Source organism: Equus caballus, chromosome 2 (assembly GCF_041296265.1).
Source record: "Equus caballus isolate H_3958 breed thoroughbred chromosome 2, TB-T2T, whole genome shotgun sequence".
NCBI lineage: Eukaryota > Metazoa > Chordata > Mammalia > Perissodactyla > Equidae > Equus > Equus caballus.
This window is the reverse complement of record NC_091685.1, coordinates 85998648-86013403: the sequence shown is the minus strand read 5'-3', so window position 1 is coordinate 86013403 and position 14756 is coordinate 85998648. Positions and strand designations below refer to the sequence as shown.

Sequence of the window (14756 nt, the reverse complement as noted above, 5' to 3'; positions counted from 1 at the left end):
CCACAAGCGAACCTCCTCTGACCCCAGTCAATTCTCAGCCAGAACTGGCTTTGTGTGGTTAATTGGACTCTGGAGTCAGACCTGGGTTAGTAGATGTGTATCTTTGGGTAAGTCACTTAATCAGACCCAAAATATTTTCCTGTCCTTAAAATAGGTATAATAAGATCTACATCATGTAGCTATCTATAATATCTCTGGTGTAAATATTAATGTACAGTAATGTAAGTGAACCACTGAGTGCACACCCCTAGCTTACCATTTCCCTGGAGGGGTGAAGAGGGCAAGAGGACCAAGCCTGTCAGAATGGGGACCATGGGGTGCTTGCACGGGGTGACAGGGATGCCTATAGTAGATGTTAGCTATTCTTCTTCTTCTTCTTTTCCAAAAAGTGATTCATCTGCTTATGTCTTATGGTTTGTAAATGGATATTTCTCTGTTATGGATACTAGTAGGGATATAAGGGACCCTGTTGTTTGCAGAAAACTATCCCAAAGAGATAAGTTCATTAAGTGCATCACAGGCTTTAGTCCTTGGGAAACTCACACCGTGTTTCTTCTCTCTCATATAAATTCCTGGGAGAGTATAATGGAGGGAACAGTAGGCAGCCTAAGAAAAAAATGGGAAAGTTCAGGAGAAGGAAACTTGAGGAGACGCCACAGAAACCAAACACCATAATGGACTTTTTGCTTTACTTCTCTATTTCCTACATTAAGCACAATGTTAATTATCATGAGAACCAGACAAATTTAACACGGACTTGATGTAGATTTAATTTCAATGATCTAAACAGCTGGAGAGGAAGTGGGTGGAGGGAAGGCAAAAGGGGTAAAGGGACACATGTACAGTGATGGATGGCGACTAGAGTTTTGGTGGTGAACACAATGCAGTCTGTACAGAAGTAGAAATATAGTGATTTCACCTGAAATTTATATAATGTTATAAACCAATGTGACCTTAATAATAAAAAAACCCTTCCAACCTAAAAAAAATTTAAACAACAGTAGAAATAGCTTCATAGTTAATTGATAGATTTAAAGCAATATTTTAAAAGAAGACTTTATTTTTCGCATTGTAAATGTTAAACATGTTCACTGTAGGAATTTTGGAAAAGAGATGAAAACATATAAAAGATAAGAATCAGCTCTTATCCCTTTACCTTGGGGTAAACACTGGCAACTGGGTAGTGTATAGCTCTCCAGTATTTTATTTTTTTCTCTCTATATATATCTTCACAAAATTGGGATTGGATTTCAAATACTTAAACCATATAAAGAAAATAGCATCTTTTTTTTCCTGGGATTGTTTAATTATTATTATCTAACATCTCTGAACTCTCAGGGTCATTCAGGATTCCATGCAGATACATACTGGTTGACTTGCCCAGACTTCATAGGGTTCTAACAGCTACCCTCAGGCAGCTGTCCATAAAAGAAAAAAGCAAATACATCAGAGGTCAATTTAAGGACTCCTTCTTTTACAGAAGAAAAACTAATATTTAGTTAGTGCTTTATCCAAATGTGAAGGCTTTTATTTGTCAATAGACTATAAACTCAATCTTGTTTTCTCTCTTTAACCCTTGCACATGCCTGGTATGTAATAAGAATTGAGTTGTTGAACGTTTGCTGAGTAGGGAAATAAACCAGAGTCAAATCTTCTAATAATCATGATGGTGAACCAATCGTAATGCTGAAGCACTGGGCAGTTTCAGGAAGGAAAACTACCAACAGGTAGAAATCTGTGTGTGAGTTTTCTTTGTTACAACTATGATGGAACTCTGAATAACATTAAGTTAGATCCTTTGCCGATATTTTTAGCAATAGATGTGTTTCCCTTTTGCTTCATACAAGTGTGATGTCTTCAGGCATTGCAGAGTAGATGTCTGGTGTTCTGTAGATGGTGTTGGCTGTTTAAGAAATGACTGATAAATTTAAAATGAATTAATTTTGGGAGTCCAACATATCTTGGGTTAATTCTTTCTGACTGGCCTTCCCCATTTTGTTCATTTTGTTCCCTCCTCCTGGATTAATTCGTTCTTTCAACAAATATTCACTGAGTGCCTGTTACGTGCCAGGCATTGCTCCAAGTGCTAGAGATACAGTAAGGAAGAAAACTGATAACATTCTCTGCCTTCATGGAGGGGAAGACAAAAAATAAACAGGAAACAAATAAATCCATGATATGATTGCAGGTATTGATAAGTGCTCTGAGACAATAAAAGCAGAGCATGGCAATAGAGTGTGCGTGTGTGTGTGCATGTGTGTGTGCACGTGTATGTGTGCATATGTGAACAGAGTGGCACAAAAGAAGAGAGTGATTCTCCCCACTTTAGTGCAGCCCTTGGGTGGGTTGAGAGCATTTGGCAGGCCCAGCATCCCCAGTGTAGCTGTGGCCCACTGAGTGGGCTGTGGCACCTTGTGCTGAAGGTTTTGGGAGTAACCCTCTCCATATAGAAGAGCTTTGTGGTGCCAAAGCTGCCACTTGGTGACAAGTACAAAGAACAGAAAAGACCACATCCTTAAACCACAGATTACTTAACAACTCTGCCTACTTCTTTGAAGACGTTGAACTGATCAGAAGGTATTAGTTCTAACTACATTGTGTATGTAAGAAGTACTTTGCAAACCTCTGAAACACTTTACAGATGAGATCATCGTCAGCCAAACTAGAGGTGGGATGTCTGTGGTGGGCTGTTAACACATGTGTTGCAGGCATGGATTAGAAAACAATTGAAATGGGAAAGATGCAAAGCATGCTTTGTTTATTGCATTGTTCAACTTCCCTTTAAATTCTCTCCACATAGACAAATTGCCTATGTAAGAGACCAAATTTTATTCACTTCTCTAAACTCTTGGGATCATCTCTAAAATTAAAAAAAGAATATTAATATTAAATGTAGGATCAAGGATTTAAAAATATTTCAACATGCAATACATTGCTTCTGGGGCAAGTCAGCTGTACTATTCCAGCCCTAGAGAATAGTTAATGCCTTGAACTATTCCTATCACCACGGGTTGCCAGGCCACCAAATAACGAAGCCAATCCAGGATTTGTCCATACAAAAAGCGTGTGCGCTCCCAGCTAAATCCCAGTTAAGGAGGTTGCTCTATCTACAGCCAAGTAGCAGAAATGTTCATAAATATCATTTGCAAAGATAATAAGCAACGTCATGAGTGGGTATTTCCTTTCTTGTTAATTGTATGTGCTCATTTAAAAGCCCCTTGCATGATTTTTATAGCATTTGGTTATCATTGTCATTTATGCTACACTTAATTTCCAAAAATAAATCCAAACAATTTACAATAAAATCTCAAACTCTAAAACAGGAATAAAAAGCAAAGGTGATATACTAAAGGAAAGAGGAAGAGGAGAATGACCACGTTGGAAAACCAAGGATAATGGAAGCTGCTCTAAGTGAGCAAAAACAGCTCTGGGCTTTCCTGTAGTCAGCTCATCCGAGGAGCTCATAGTATATTAAAAAGAAAAACATGAGTTCACAGCTAAGACATGCCTTTTCCTGGTATCCTTGATAAACTGTGCCAAGAGCACTTGATACATAGCATTTCTGATAGCCATGTTACACACATAAAGGCTGTTTTTTCACGTGTACCTTTTCTTCTATGGAGTCTCAGTAAAAAGAGTACACGTAATATTTAAAAGTTTATTCTCTCGAGACCATATAAAGAAACCACTTGTCCTTTGTTATTTGAATGATCATTGAAGGTGACATTTATGATCATATTATCACCAATTTTATAAGAAAGATTTATGTCCTGTAGTTTTATAAAGTCTTAATCAAAAGTGGTTCTGGACTCGGTCTCCTCATGTTTGTAGGGAAACTCAGGGAGAGTGGATGAGAGGGCAGGAGGAAGGAGCATCGCACACCTGTAGCCTCAGTGGTCTTGGAGATGGACTGTCTTACCAACAAAGGCCAGCCGTGTGGATGGAGCTGGTGGCTGCAGAGGGTGTTGCTCTGGCAAGGTTCTGAGGCCCAAAGACCCCTCGATGCTGCCTCCTCTGCTGCCCCACTTGAAAGTCTTCCCTTGATTTGCAGTCCTCAGGGATGGGGGTGTTGCTGCCAACAGCCATTGTTAAAACTGTACATTTGGGGTTGGTGAAAAGTAGGGGGAGCAGGAAGCCAGGGAGGTGTCTCCTTCGGCACCATGAAATTTAGGTGACTGGGACTCAGAGTATTGAAAGGCTGTCTCTAATGAGAAGAGAGAGTACTTGGCAGATTGATGCCAACTTCTCAAGGCTCTTCTGCTTAATGGGAGATAAGTTTTAATTCCATTTACCCACCCTGAAAGACATATATTATGGTCTTGGGCCAGTGGGATTGAGGATTAAGTCTTTATAGTCAGCTCTGGATGGGGCCCTTACCTTCCTGTGGCCTTTGTGAGATTTGGGTTTATTCAATTGGGAATCCCTGGGGTCTATAAAAATTCTAGTTGCTGCCGTAAGGTGACCAAGTCTGTGGGTCTTCATTTCCTTTCAATATTACTATCACTAGGGTTTAATCTAAGAAAAGATGAGGCATAGCAAGGAATTGAAAAAGCTAAAATCCAAGGGAAAAAAACTCTACTCATTTCTGGAAATAATAAAATTTGGTACACCTTAAAAATAGTTTCCTATACTCTAGTTCTCATTTGGGGCTTTTAAAATTTCAATTCCAATCTATTTATCTACCCACCCACGCCATCTACAAATTACCTACATTCATCTGTCTGTCTGTCTATCTCACCATCCATCTTTCATTTATCTTATCCTTCCATATAATTACCTATTTTTTGAAACACCCCCTCATATTCCCACTAAAGCCCTTATAGTGGAATATATGGAATATAAATAGTAGAAAGTATCTTTTTTTGGCATTTAAGTTCCTAACCAGAATAGTAACATAGGCACAGGGGAGAAAAGAGACCAGCAAGTCATTTTGAAATAGGTGGTTAGGGAAAACAGAAAGTGTTGTGTTATAACTGTAACGAAGATAATGAAATTTTCGACTGAAGAATGCATCACCAGAAACATTTAAGATAATGTTTTGAAACTTTTTAAAAAAAGGATACGGGTTACTGATCATCCTCTTCAAATCAACCTTCTCTTTGCAGTAAGGGCAAGTCTGCTTTTTACCAACAATACACCAACCTCGGATGCAGAATTCATGAAAGCTTAGGCATCTTGTTAGGGAAGCTTCTAGATATTAAAGAGCGAAGTCTGCTTCATGAAGACATCGTGGAAGTGATCCCATATGTAGGGTGGAGTAGTGGAGGGTGAGAATGGCTGTCAGTCATGACTGGATTGCGCACATCCCTTTGTAGGGAGATTCTGTAGGACAATGGAACCTCCAAGGACTGTGAGCTTGGAGTCAGGGCTGCAATAATTCTGTGACTCTGAGGAGTTTACTTGGCTTCTTGGCTTTACTTGTTCCTCTCGCCTCACTTGATTCTCGCAAGAATTAAATTAGATATGGAATGTGAAAGTGCTTTTATACAGTAATATCTTATGTAAATGTATCACTGTACTTCCCTGCCTCGCTCACTGTGCATTTCTCATGCATTTTCCATAGCATTTCCCTAGTCTACTTTTCGTGCATTACTCATTACCTACTACGTAATCAGCCTTGTCTTAGGCACTTGGACAAGTTTAAATTATTTGTGGTCATAAACTTACAAATATTTCTATTAGCTTCATAAATTTTTTCTCAACTTGTTTTTATTGCTGATAAGGAGCCAGTTATTTTTAATAGAATATAGGTCTCATAAACTTCTGAAACTCTAGGCATTTACAAATTCATTTGTATACAACCCCTTGTCCAGAAAGTTGACCCTTTGCTCCCAAAGTTGAGAGTGAACCCTATGTTTTCCCACACATCAGGGACTTATTCTTTTTAAAGCACGTATCACACTGTATCAGGACTGTCTGGGTACTTACATGTCTCTCCTGGACCATAGGCTACCTGTGGGACTATGTCTCCTTCATTTCTGTCTTCAGCACCTTAAGCAGTGCATAAGTGCCTGATCATTGAAGGGACATTTGAATGAATCACTCAAAACCGATTACTTTTGCAAATGTATTCTCCCAGGTTCCACAACATTATGGATTCCGGCAAAATGCTTAACTGTAATGAGATCCATCCTATTGATTTATTTCTAGTCTTTGGTCCCAATGCAGCTTCTGGATCCAGATCACATGATCTTCTGAGTGGCCTGCTACATACCCACGTGAACAGCAATGATGTACAAGTCCTCACCCTAACAAATAGAGGATCATGGAGGTGTAGACAAGTCAAGGCCATGTATATAATTCCTCAACATTAGATCTGTGTGCCAGTAAGAGTTTTCACTATTTTATGTTCTTGGAACTGGGGTCACTTTTGCAATATGTTTGGGTTGACATAAGTGGTGTATTATAGCCAAGATTTTGAATTAAAACCCATACAGCCCTTCATTCAAAAGGGCTGGAGTATGGACCCATCTTCCAGATAGGTATAGAGTTCAGAGGTCATAGAGCCAGCACTGAAATGTCCACCTCCTCTTTAATATTCTTTTTCATCTTCCAAATCTCAATGCTAGAAAGCCTCCGAGCTGGCAGCACTGCTGCAGAGCAATGCTCAGAGTCCCCTGCCCCTTGTTAACATGACTCATGTTTGCCCACTCCTTCCTAATATGACTCATGCTAAAATGGGCCATTAATAATACTCCCTGCAAAGCAAATTTAAAGGTGACTACATTTTTGATTACATATGCACACATGTACAACAATCCCTAAGGGCTTTTAAAGGTGGAGAGAGAAAATATTTCCACTTGCAAATGGCAGAAGGGGCTCTGTTCCAACATTTGAAGCGTAAATCATATTTAAAACTAGGGCCAGACTTGGAAAACTTCTACTAAGAATGATAGTTTTTTGGGAAAGGTATCACACTGAAAAACCACCATAGAATTCCATATGGGATATCTTTGTTAAGGCTTAAGTGTTGCAGTAAGGGCTCCTATTACACTTCAGATGCCATTTGGTCCAGTTTTTCACTCTCAGGATTGAGTAAATGGAATCTGTCCAGATTAAACAGAATTGAATCATTGGTGCTGCACATCTAGGGTATAACTGACTGAGTTAGGTGGGCTTCAGAGGCAAAAGACAGATGGTTTGACCACCTCGTGAATGCCAGAGCTTTGAACGGACTGAATGTATAGCAATATTATAAAATTGATATTGTACTATAAAATAAAGTTAAATGATGCCCTTTTTCCCCCTGTATTTAGAAAAGAATTAAATTACTGATTGTTGGCCAACCCAAACACAACTTTGGTATCCAGAGTTACATGCTCGGGCAGCACAGGCTGCTTTGCTCAGGGCTCTTGACCCCAGTATCCTTCCATATATTGAGGTCTTCCTCAATAGTTACTGGAGTGCCCAGAGAATGCTGGCTTCCAGGCCCAGGCTTGTCTGGTCCCTAACACCTAAAGATCCCTCAGCTGATAGATGGCTATTTGGGACAGAACCCATAGGCAGAGTAGCGAAATGGTCCAAGAACTAGGTGCTCAAGTTGTGGTCCCTCCTTTTGTAATCTCAGGTGTCCTGCTGCCTGTGGCATTACCCTCTTTTCAAGAACAAAACTGATACTTGGCTGCCCCTGTTACCACTGTTGACACAACAGGATCCTAGGATTATGTCCAGGGAAAGTACACTTTGTTGTTATTGGTCCCATGAGATTCAGACACAGGGCTCCACCTGGACAGTCCTGAGTTCCTCTCTGTATCAGAAACTTCTCTCTTTTCCTCACCCCCAAACCCTTCTCTCCCTGGTCTTTCTTGGCTGTCTGTTCACTTATGGCTTTGTCAGCTTTCCAAGACCACATCCTGAGCAGATGCGGCAGCCTTCCTATCTGTGTGGCACTAAGATTCCTTTTTAAACAGGAAATTACTGGAGGAGGAGGTTCACCTTAATGAGCAGTCCATTATTCAGCAGGGATTATCAGAAAGTCTCAAAAAGAAAGATGGGCAGGAGGAAAAAGGCCTGGGGTTTGGGAACGGGAGGTAAGCAAGGCAGAGGAGATGGGGACAGGAGCAGAGGAAGGTGATGTGACAGTCTTCCCTGACTTGCCATCTCCCATGCCCAACACAGATTATTTGAAAATTCCCTCCCAACATTGGCTTGATGAAGCCCAAATGGGTTTCCCGTGAAAAGGATACACATGATTGCAGGAAAGCTGGTAGGTGTTTTCAATGAGCCCTTCTTCATTGAGCTCCACAATGATCTTCTGCCCACAGACGGCGCAGATATTGTCTGACAAGCTCCTTGTGGGCATCCCACTGATGCTGTAGAACTGTTGGGGGAAATGCACAGTGCACCGTTGGAATGGAGAGCACATGCCCTTCTATGAACACACAGAAGCCACTGCCAGACTTTGGGACATAGAGGCTTTACTGCTTCTTTGTCGGTTTAGAACTCGAAACACTTTTTCCCATAGCAGTGATGCCACAGTGGGGTTAAGGTTTCCAGGCAAAACCCCTCTGAACCCCAAATGGACCCAAAGTACACTGCTAATTATAACCTCCAGTCTAACTTCCCCACTGAGGAATCCTTCAAGAGGAATAGTTTTTATCCAGGGCTGTAGTTCAGAATCACATTGTAGGAAGCTTGTTGAGCTTACCCATGGCCTGACCCTTCCCTTTATTCTCCTGGAGATTCTGATTCATAGATCTGGAGTAAACCCCAGGCATCACTATATTTTTTAATTCCCATGTGATGATAGGGAGCACACAGATGAATCCCATTGGAAGGTAATGCATTTCAGATTCTAATTTGGGATACCTGCATCTTCCCAGTGCTGTGGCTGAGGAGTGGTTCTCAACTGGCAGCACGTTAGAATCCCTAAGAAGCTTTTTTTTTAAAAAAACAAAATATTTACTTTATAATTGTTTTAGATTTAAAGAAAAGATGTGAAGATAGCGCAGAGACCCCTTACACCACATACTCAGTTTCCTTTTCTATTAACATCTTACATTAGTATGGTACATGTCACAATTAATGAAGCAACATTGACACATCATTATGAAATAAAGTCCATATTTTATTCAGATTTCCTTAGTTTTTACCTAATGTCCTTATTCTGGTCCAGAATCCCATCCAGGATACCATTTAGTTGTCATGTCTCCTCAGGCTCCTCTTTGCTATGGCAGTTTCTCAGGCTTTGCACTTTTCCTATGACTTGGACAGTTTTGGGGGAGTATTTTGTAGAATGTTCCTCAACTGGGATTTATCTGTTATTTTTCTTGTGATCACTCTGGGGTTATGGGTTTTGGGGAGGGAGACAACAGAGGTAAAGTATCATTCTTATCACACCATAACAAGGCTACATGCCATCAACATGACTTATCACTGCTGATATTAACCTTGATCACCTGGCTTGAAGTAACATTTGTCAGGATTCTCCACTATAAAGCTACTCTTTCTTTTACTCCTTGTCTATAGTGTACTCTTTGGAAAGAAATCATTGTGACCAGCCTACACTTAAGTGGTGGGGGGTATGCTCCACCTCTGTATCAGTCAGGGTTCTCCAGAGAGATGGAACTGATACGATGTGTGTGTGTGTGTATGTGTATACTCATGGATATTTCTTTAATATTTTGGTTTATAACCCTGTACTACTACTAAAACTACCATTACTACTATTTTCTTGCTCAAATTCTTCCAGCTTTGGCCATTGGCCACTTGTTGAGTTGGAATCCTGTGTCTCTTTGACATACTCCCATCATTGTGGGGTTTTTTTGCTGTGTGTTTTTTGAGCACTTCTTTACTTTGTGGCACTACAAGTTGCTCCAGGCACATATTGTATATTTCCTGCCAAGACCCTGAATCAGCCATTTCTTCAAGGAGTCCTGGTTCCTCTCATTGTAGAATGGTATTAAACCAAGATCTGGGCACTATGTGTGCTCACTAGAGCTTCTTAGCTGATGGAGCAAGGAAATATATCTGTATATACTAATACATGTATATGGACATATCTGTAAATATTTCTATATGTATTCATCTATATTAAGAAACATGTAATATATACTAAGCTAAACATGAGTTTGGTCCAATGTCTTCAACTCATTCATTACTACATGGGTCATTCTAGCCTTTTCCCCTGGCTTGTCTATAACCTTCTGAGAGTGAGAAACATAGCTCCCACTATTGATCATCCATGTACTTAGTTGTTAAATTCCAGAATACACGTATAGTGGTATCAGAATTGCTAACCCATAGCCCTGAGGGAAACAACTTTATGAATTAGAGGACTGTGCTTATGGACAGTTCCTTTTGCTTTTGATTTTATATCTCCACTCATTTCAAAGTTACTTAAGTCAGCACTTTTTCCCCATTTCGTGAGGTTATTTCATACATTGGTAATACACCTAGATTCTTTTGTCACAGTCTACATTCTATCCTGGCATTCTCTGACATCCTAAATGATTTTTTAGATTTGTATACTTTAAAGTTTGCCCTTTCTGTGATAAAGTACTATTGATTTTGACAAATGCTCAGTGTCACGTAGCCACCATTCAATATTGTACAAGATAATGACACCACCCTAGAAACTTCCCCATGCTTCACCTGGTCAGTCTCACTCCCTCCCTAAACCCCTGGCAACCACTGCTCTGTTTAGCATCTCCATAGTTGTGCCTTTTCCAAAATGTAATATAAATGGAATCATACAGTGTGTAGCCTTTTCAGACTGGCTTCTTTCACTTAGCAATATGCATTTACGATTCATCCATGTTTTTGCATGGCTTAATAGCTCATTCCTTTTCCTAGGGAGCTTTTAAAACAAAGCAGATGCACTGGCTCCATTCCCAGAGATTCTGACTTAATTAGTCTGGTGTGGAGCTTAGGCACTGGTGTGAGAATGGAGATTGCTCCTCCTCTGCTTCCTCCTTACCTCCATCACAAGCATGCGCACGAGTGCACACACACACACTATCAATTCACTGGTGGCTGTGCCAATGGGCTTGTGGCAGTGGGTTTTACACATTTTGTAGCTGGAGTGAAGATGACAGAGGATGACAAGAAGTTGAAGACTGGTGGGGTGGGATCAGGTGAGAAGTCTCCAGAAAGTTGGTGCTTAAAGACTTGGTTAAGTTAACCTTGGTTAAGTTAAATTAAGCTTAAGACTTGCCATATTAAATCTCTTCTTCCTGGTCCACTGGAGAATGGAGGACATACAACTCTTCCCTTTCTCTCCTGTCCATTAACAAGCACAAGAAGCTTTGGGAATTTTCTCAGGGCTATGGCTTCTGGTTTTTGTTGAAAGGAGCTGGGAGTGAAAATGCTCCCTCCAGTGCTCACCTTAAACCTTTATAAGAAGGCAGTTGTCCCATAGGTGATACATGGCAGAGGGATTCCAAAAGATATGTTGTTCTAGCATTTGACTACAGAAGCTGGATTCCAGGCTCTAGGAGAAAAGTAAGGTAGAGCCTATGGAGGAGGGGAAGGGCATATGGTTGTGGATAAAGTCAAGGTCATGCGTGCTTAGTCCTGCCCCATAAATGGAGAGAGAGAACAGTCTAGAAGTTCACTCTTCCCTTGCCGCTCACACTAGATTTTCCGTTTTCTATCTGGCTGTGTACCAAGAAACTGGTGGAGGACAGAGACGCAGACTTCCTGAAACCACTGGGTCATCTCTGGAGCCCTTAGTCTGTAAGTTTTTAAGAGATGTGCACATGTCAGACACAGATGAATGCTCCTAACGTCTGAATCTGAAATCCATCTAACCAGAAAGTTTGTTCATTCTTTAATTTTAAGAGAGTTAAAAAAAACTATTAGAATTTTTTTTTAATTCCAGGGAACAATTTACAGTCAGAATACATTTAGCACACTTTTTATATCTTCTAATGCTATATAACCATGACTGATCTTTATGATATTACCCTGAGGCACTGGTTGATTGTAAAGTGTTTTATGTGCATGAAATATGATTTTTATTTGCATTAGGCAGAGATAAAGGGTTTTGTTACTGTTGACTTTTTCCTAATCCTTTAAATGTTGGCAACTGGAGTATCCTAGAGATGGTAACTTCCAAATAATTGCGTATTTTATTTTAAAAGATACCTTATTTCCCAGACACTTTGTATAAATAAGAAATGTATTTTCTAATTAATTAGCAAAGACAATTTTGATGCAAGGAGAATCCAGGAGCAACTGTGCTAGGAGAACCAAAAAAGATTTATTCCTGAAAATGGACGCAAACATGTAAGAGGAGACCATTTCTCCACGTTCCATAGATGGTTTCAAAGAATGAAAGCAACACTTACCCCTATAGTAGAAGCCATGTAATCGGAGCAGATCTCTGCAAAGTCTCTTCCCATCACGCCATAGTAGAGGCCATAGAACAAGGACACGATGCCAAAATCCATAGAATCTCTAGCTTTGATTCTATTGAAAGCAACAGTGTAAGGGAATAAGAATGCAGCATTTGGGGCGCTGGGGAGGGCTGCAGCTCGGAAAGTATTTACTGCCATAGTATCTAACAGAATCTTCGGGGTACTTTTTTTTCATTGCTTTGTTTACTTTTTCTTATTTCAAATGAAAGAATTTAAAATTCTTTCAATTCCATTCAAATTTTACCTCTCAGAGCTAAGTGGACAACTTTAGACGCCTCTTAAGGCTGCAGTGCTTAGATAAACTCACTCTAACCAGCAGTTCTCAAGCTTGGCTGCATAGAGAAAGACCTGGGCAGCTTGTAAAAATCTCTAACTCCTGGCTGCACCCTCGGCCACTTACATCAGACTCTCTGGGGCGGGGCCTGTGCAGCAATGTTTTTGGAAGCTCTCCAGACCCCAGGTGATTCCAGTGGGCAGCTAACATTAAGAACCTCTTAATAGATCAATGGTTCTCAGCTCTACCTATAGATTAGAATCACCTGGGGGACATTTAAACATATACTAATGCATAAACCCACTTTCAGGGCCTCTAATTTAAGTGGCCTGGGGTGAAGTCTGGACAGCAGTGTTATTTAAACGAGCTCCTCAGGTGACTCTCCAATACAGCTAGTGTTGAGAATCTCTGCTATCGAGCTTAGATTTTACAGAATGCTTTCAAATACTTTATCTTACTGAAAATATTTGAGATAGAGATCATCATTCCCACTTTGCATTTGAAAAAAATGGAGCCTTAGAAAAAATGATTTGCTTAACATGGCAGTTCATACAAAATAAAACCAGGAACCAAGCTCCAATTTTGAGGCCCTTTGCTACTATGCTGTAGTTACCATGTATTAATAAAAAAAAATTGTTTTGCATTTTGGATCATATTTCAAATACACTCAGATTCTCTATGATAACACCCTCTTTCTTTTTTTTTTTTTTAAAGATTTTATTTTTTTCCTTTTTCTCCCCAAAGCCCCCCGTTACATAGTTGTATATTCTTCGTTGTGGGTCCACCTAGTTGCGGCATGTGGGATGCTGCCTCAGCGTGGTTTGATGAGCAGTGCCATGTCCGCACCCAGGATTCGAACCAACGAAACACTGGGCCACCTGCAGTGGAGCGTGCGAACTTAACCACTCGGCCACGGGGCCAGCCCCCACCCTCTTTCTTTTTAAAGGTAAAGATTTCTTTAAAAAGTGAATAATTAGCTCCTAATTTAATTTCTGGATTTTAATCATTGAACATTTGGTTGCTATCTCTGCAAATAGTCTCAAATACTAGCAATGGGCCTTGGTGGATCTGACGGAGTTGGGAAGGGAGTGGAGAGAAGTTGGGTTGTCTGTTTCTGGAAACTTCTGGTTGTTTTTGTGTTCTACTAATTTGACGAGGAAATGGTAAAGGCAGAGAGCTGTGTGATCTTATGGTGATGCGAATGGGGAATTCCAACACAAGTGGTGGCTTCATCCTTTCAAGATTTGCCTAGGTATATTTGAGACTTGGGTCAATGGGGAAGAATGAAGATTATCTTCCCTCCATATCCAGGGGAGCATGCATTTATAATTAAACTTATGATTCCACAGAAAAGAATCTTAATACAATGATGATCAACAAGAATTAGTAGTGAAAAAATAGTTTCTTCCCAATCTGAAGGGTTAAGTTCTTGGCATGCCTCATTGTAGGAGAATTCATGGTTAAGGATCTTAAAATCTTATGGATAATAGTCTTGGGACAACTATAGTCCCAAGTGATTTTATAAAAGTTCTTATGAATGTTTTTTACATTCACTGAAATAAAGTAATATAGACAGTAGGCTGAAAAAAGAAATCAGTGTCTTTCTATATCCTAAACTAGCAATAATAGGTCTGTACAGTTATTTTCTATCCCTTTCCTGCAAGAAAATGGTAAAAGCTGCCTCTCTGACAGTTTCTTGAAATGCTTATAAAATTAGATTGCTATGTTGCCATAGGACGAGCCTTTTCCTCCAGGAATGGCTCACCATCCAATTTCTTTCTTTACTTTATGAGTTAAGGGTTATCAAGCCCTGCCTTTCAATTTCTTTTAAGGTCTCAGAGATTTAGAGTAACTTTGATATGAGAGATATTCTGGGCATTTTTATTTGAGCTGCCTTCCATAGCTGTGTGGTATGTCTTAAATTCCCTTTCCAGAACACAGGTTAATCACACAGCCTCAGCTCTGCCCTCATCCACAGCAACCATCTTCCTAATGGGAGCACAGTTCTGAATCACAGACACAATTATCCAGATTTCCTTTATTTCTCCCAAGAATTTCTTACTCTATCTCTTTACCTCTCTTTCAATTTCTAAGCACTGTTTCTTCCTTTTTTGTCCCTAGCA

At 40.1% G+C, this 14756-nt stretch overlaps 1 protein-coding gene across 4 annotated transcripts in view; it reads right to left on the bottom strand.

The window, feature by feature from the left end:
- Positions 1-674: 674 nt before the first annotated feature.
- RNF175 (ring finger protein 175) overlaps positions 675-14756 on the bottom strand; it is a 48792-nt gene continuing 34710 nt past the window's right edge. For 2 of the 4 annotated variants that reach the window (XM_014737991.3, XM_070257648.1), the window contains exons 6-9: positions 12291-12411; positions 8187-8320; positions 5064-5165; positions 675-3078 (exon numbers count right to left, since the gene is read on the bottom strand). In XM_014737991.3, coding sequence (XP_014593477.2) covers positions 2958-3078; positions 5064-5165; positions 8187-8320; positions 12291-12411 — 478 coding nt within the window. In that variant the 3' untranslated portion in view covers positions 675-2957. The remainder of the gene's footprint in view (positions 3079-5063; positions 5166-8186; positions 8321-12290; positions 12412-14756) is intronic. The other 2 variants (XM_023636415.2, XM_023636416.2) reach the window with 2 other exon arrangements.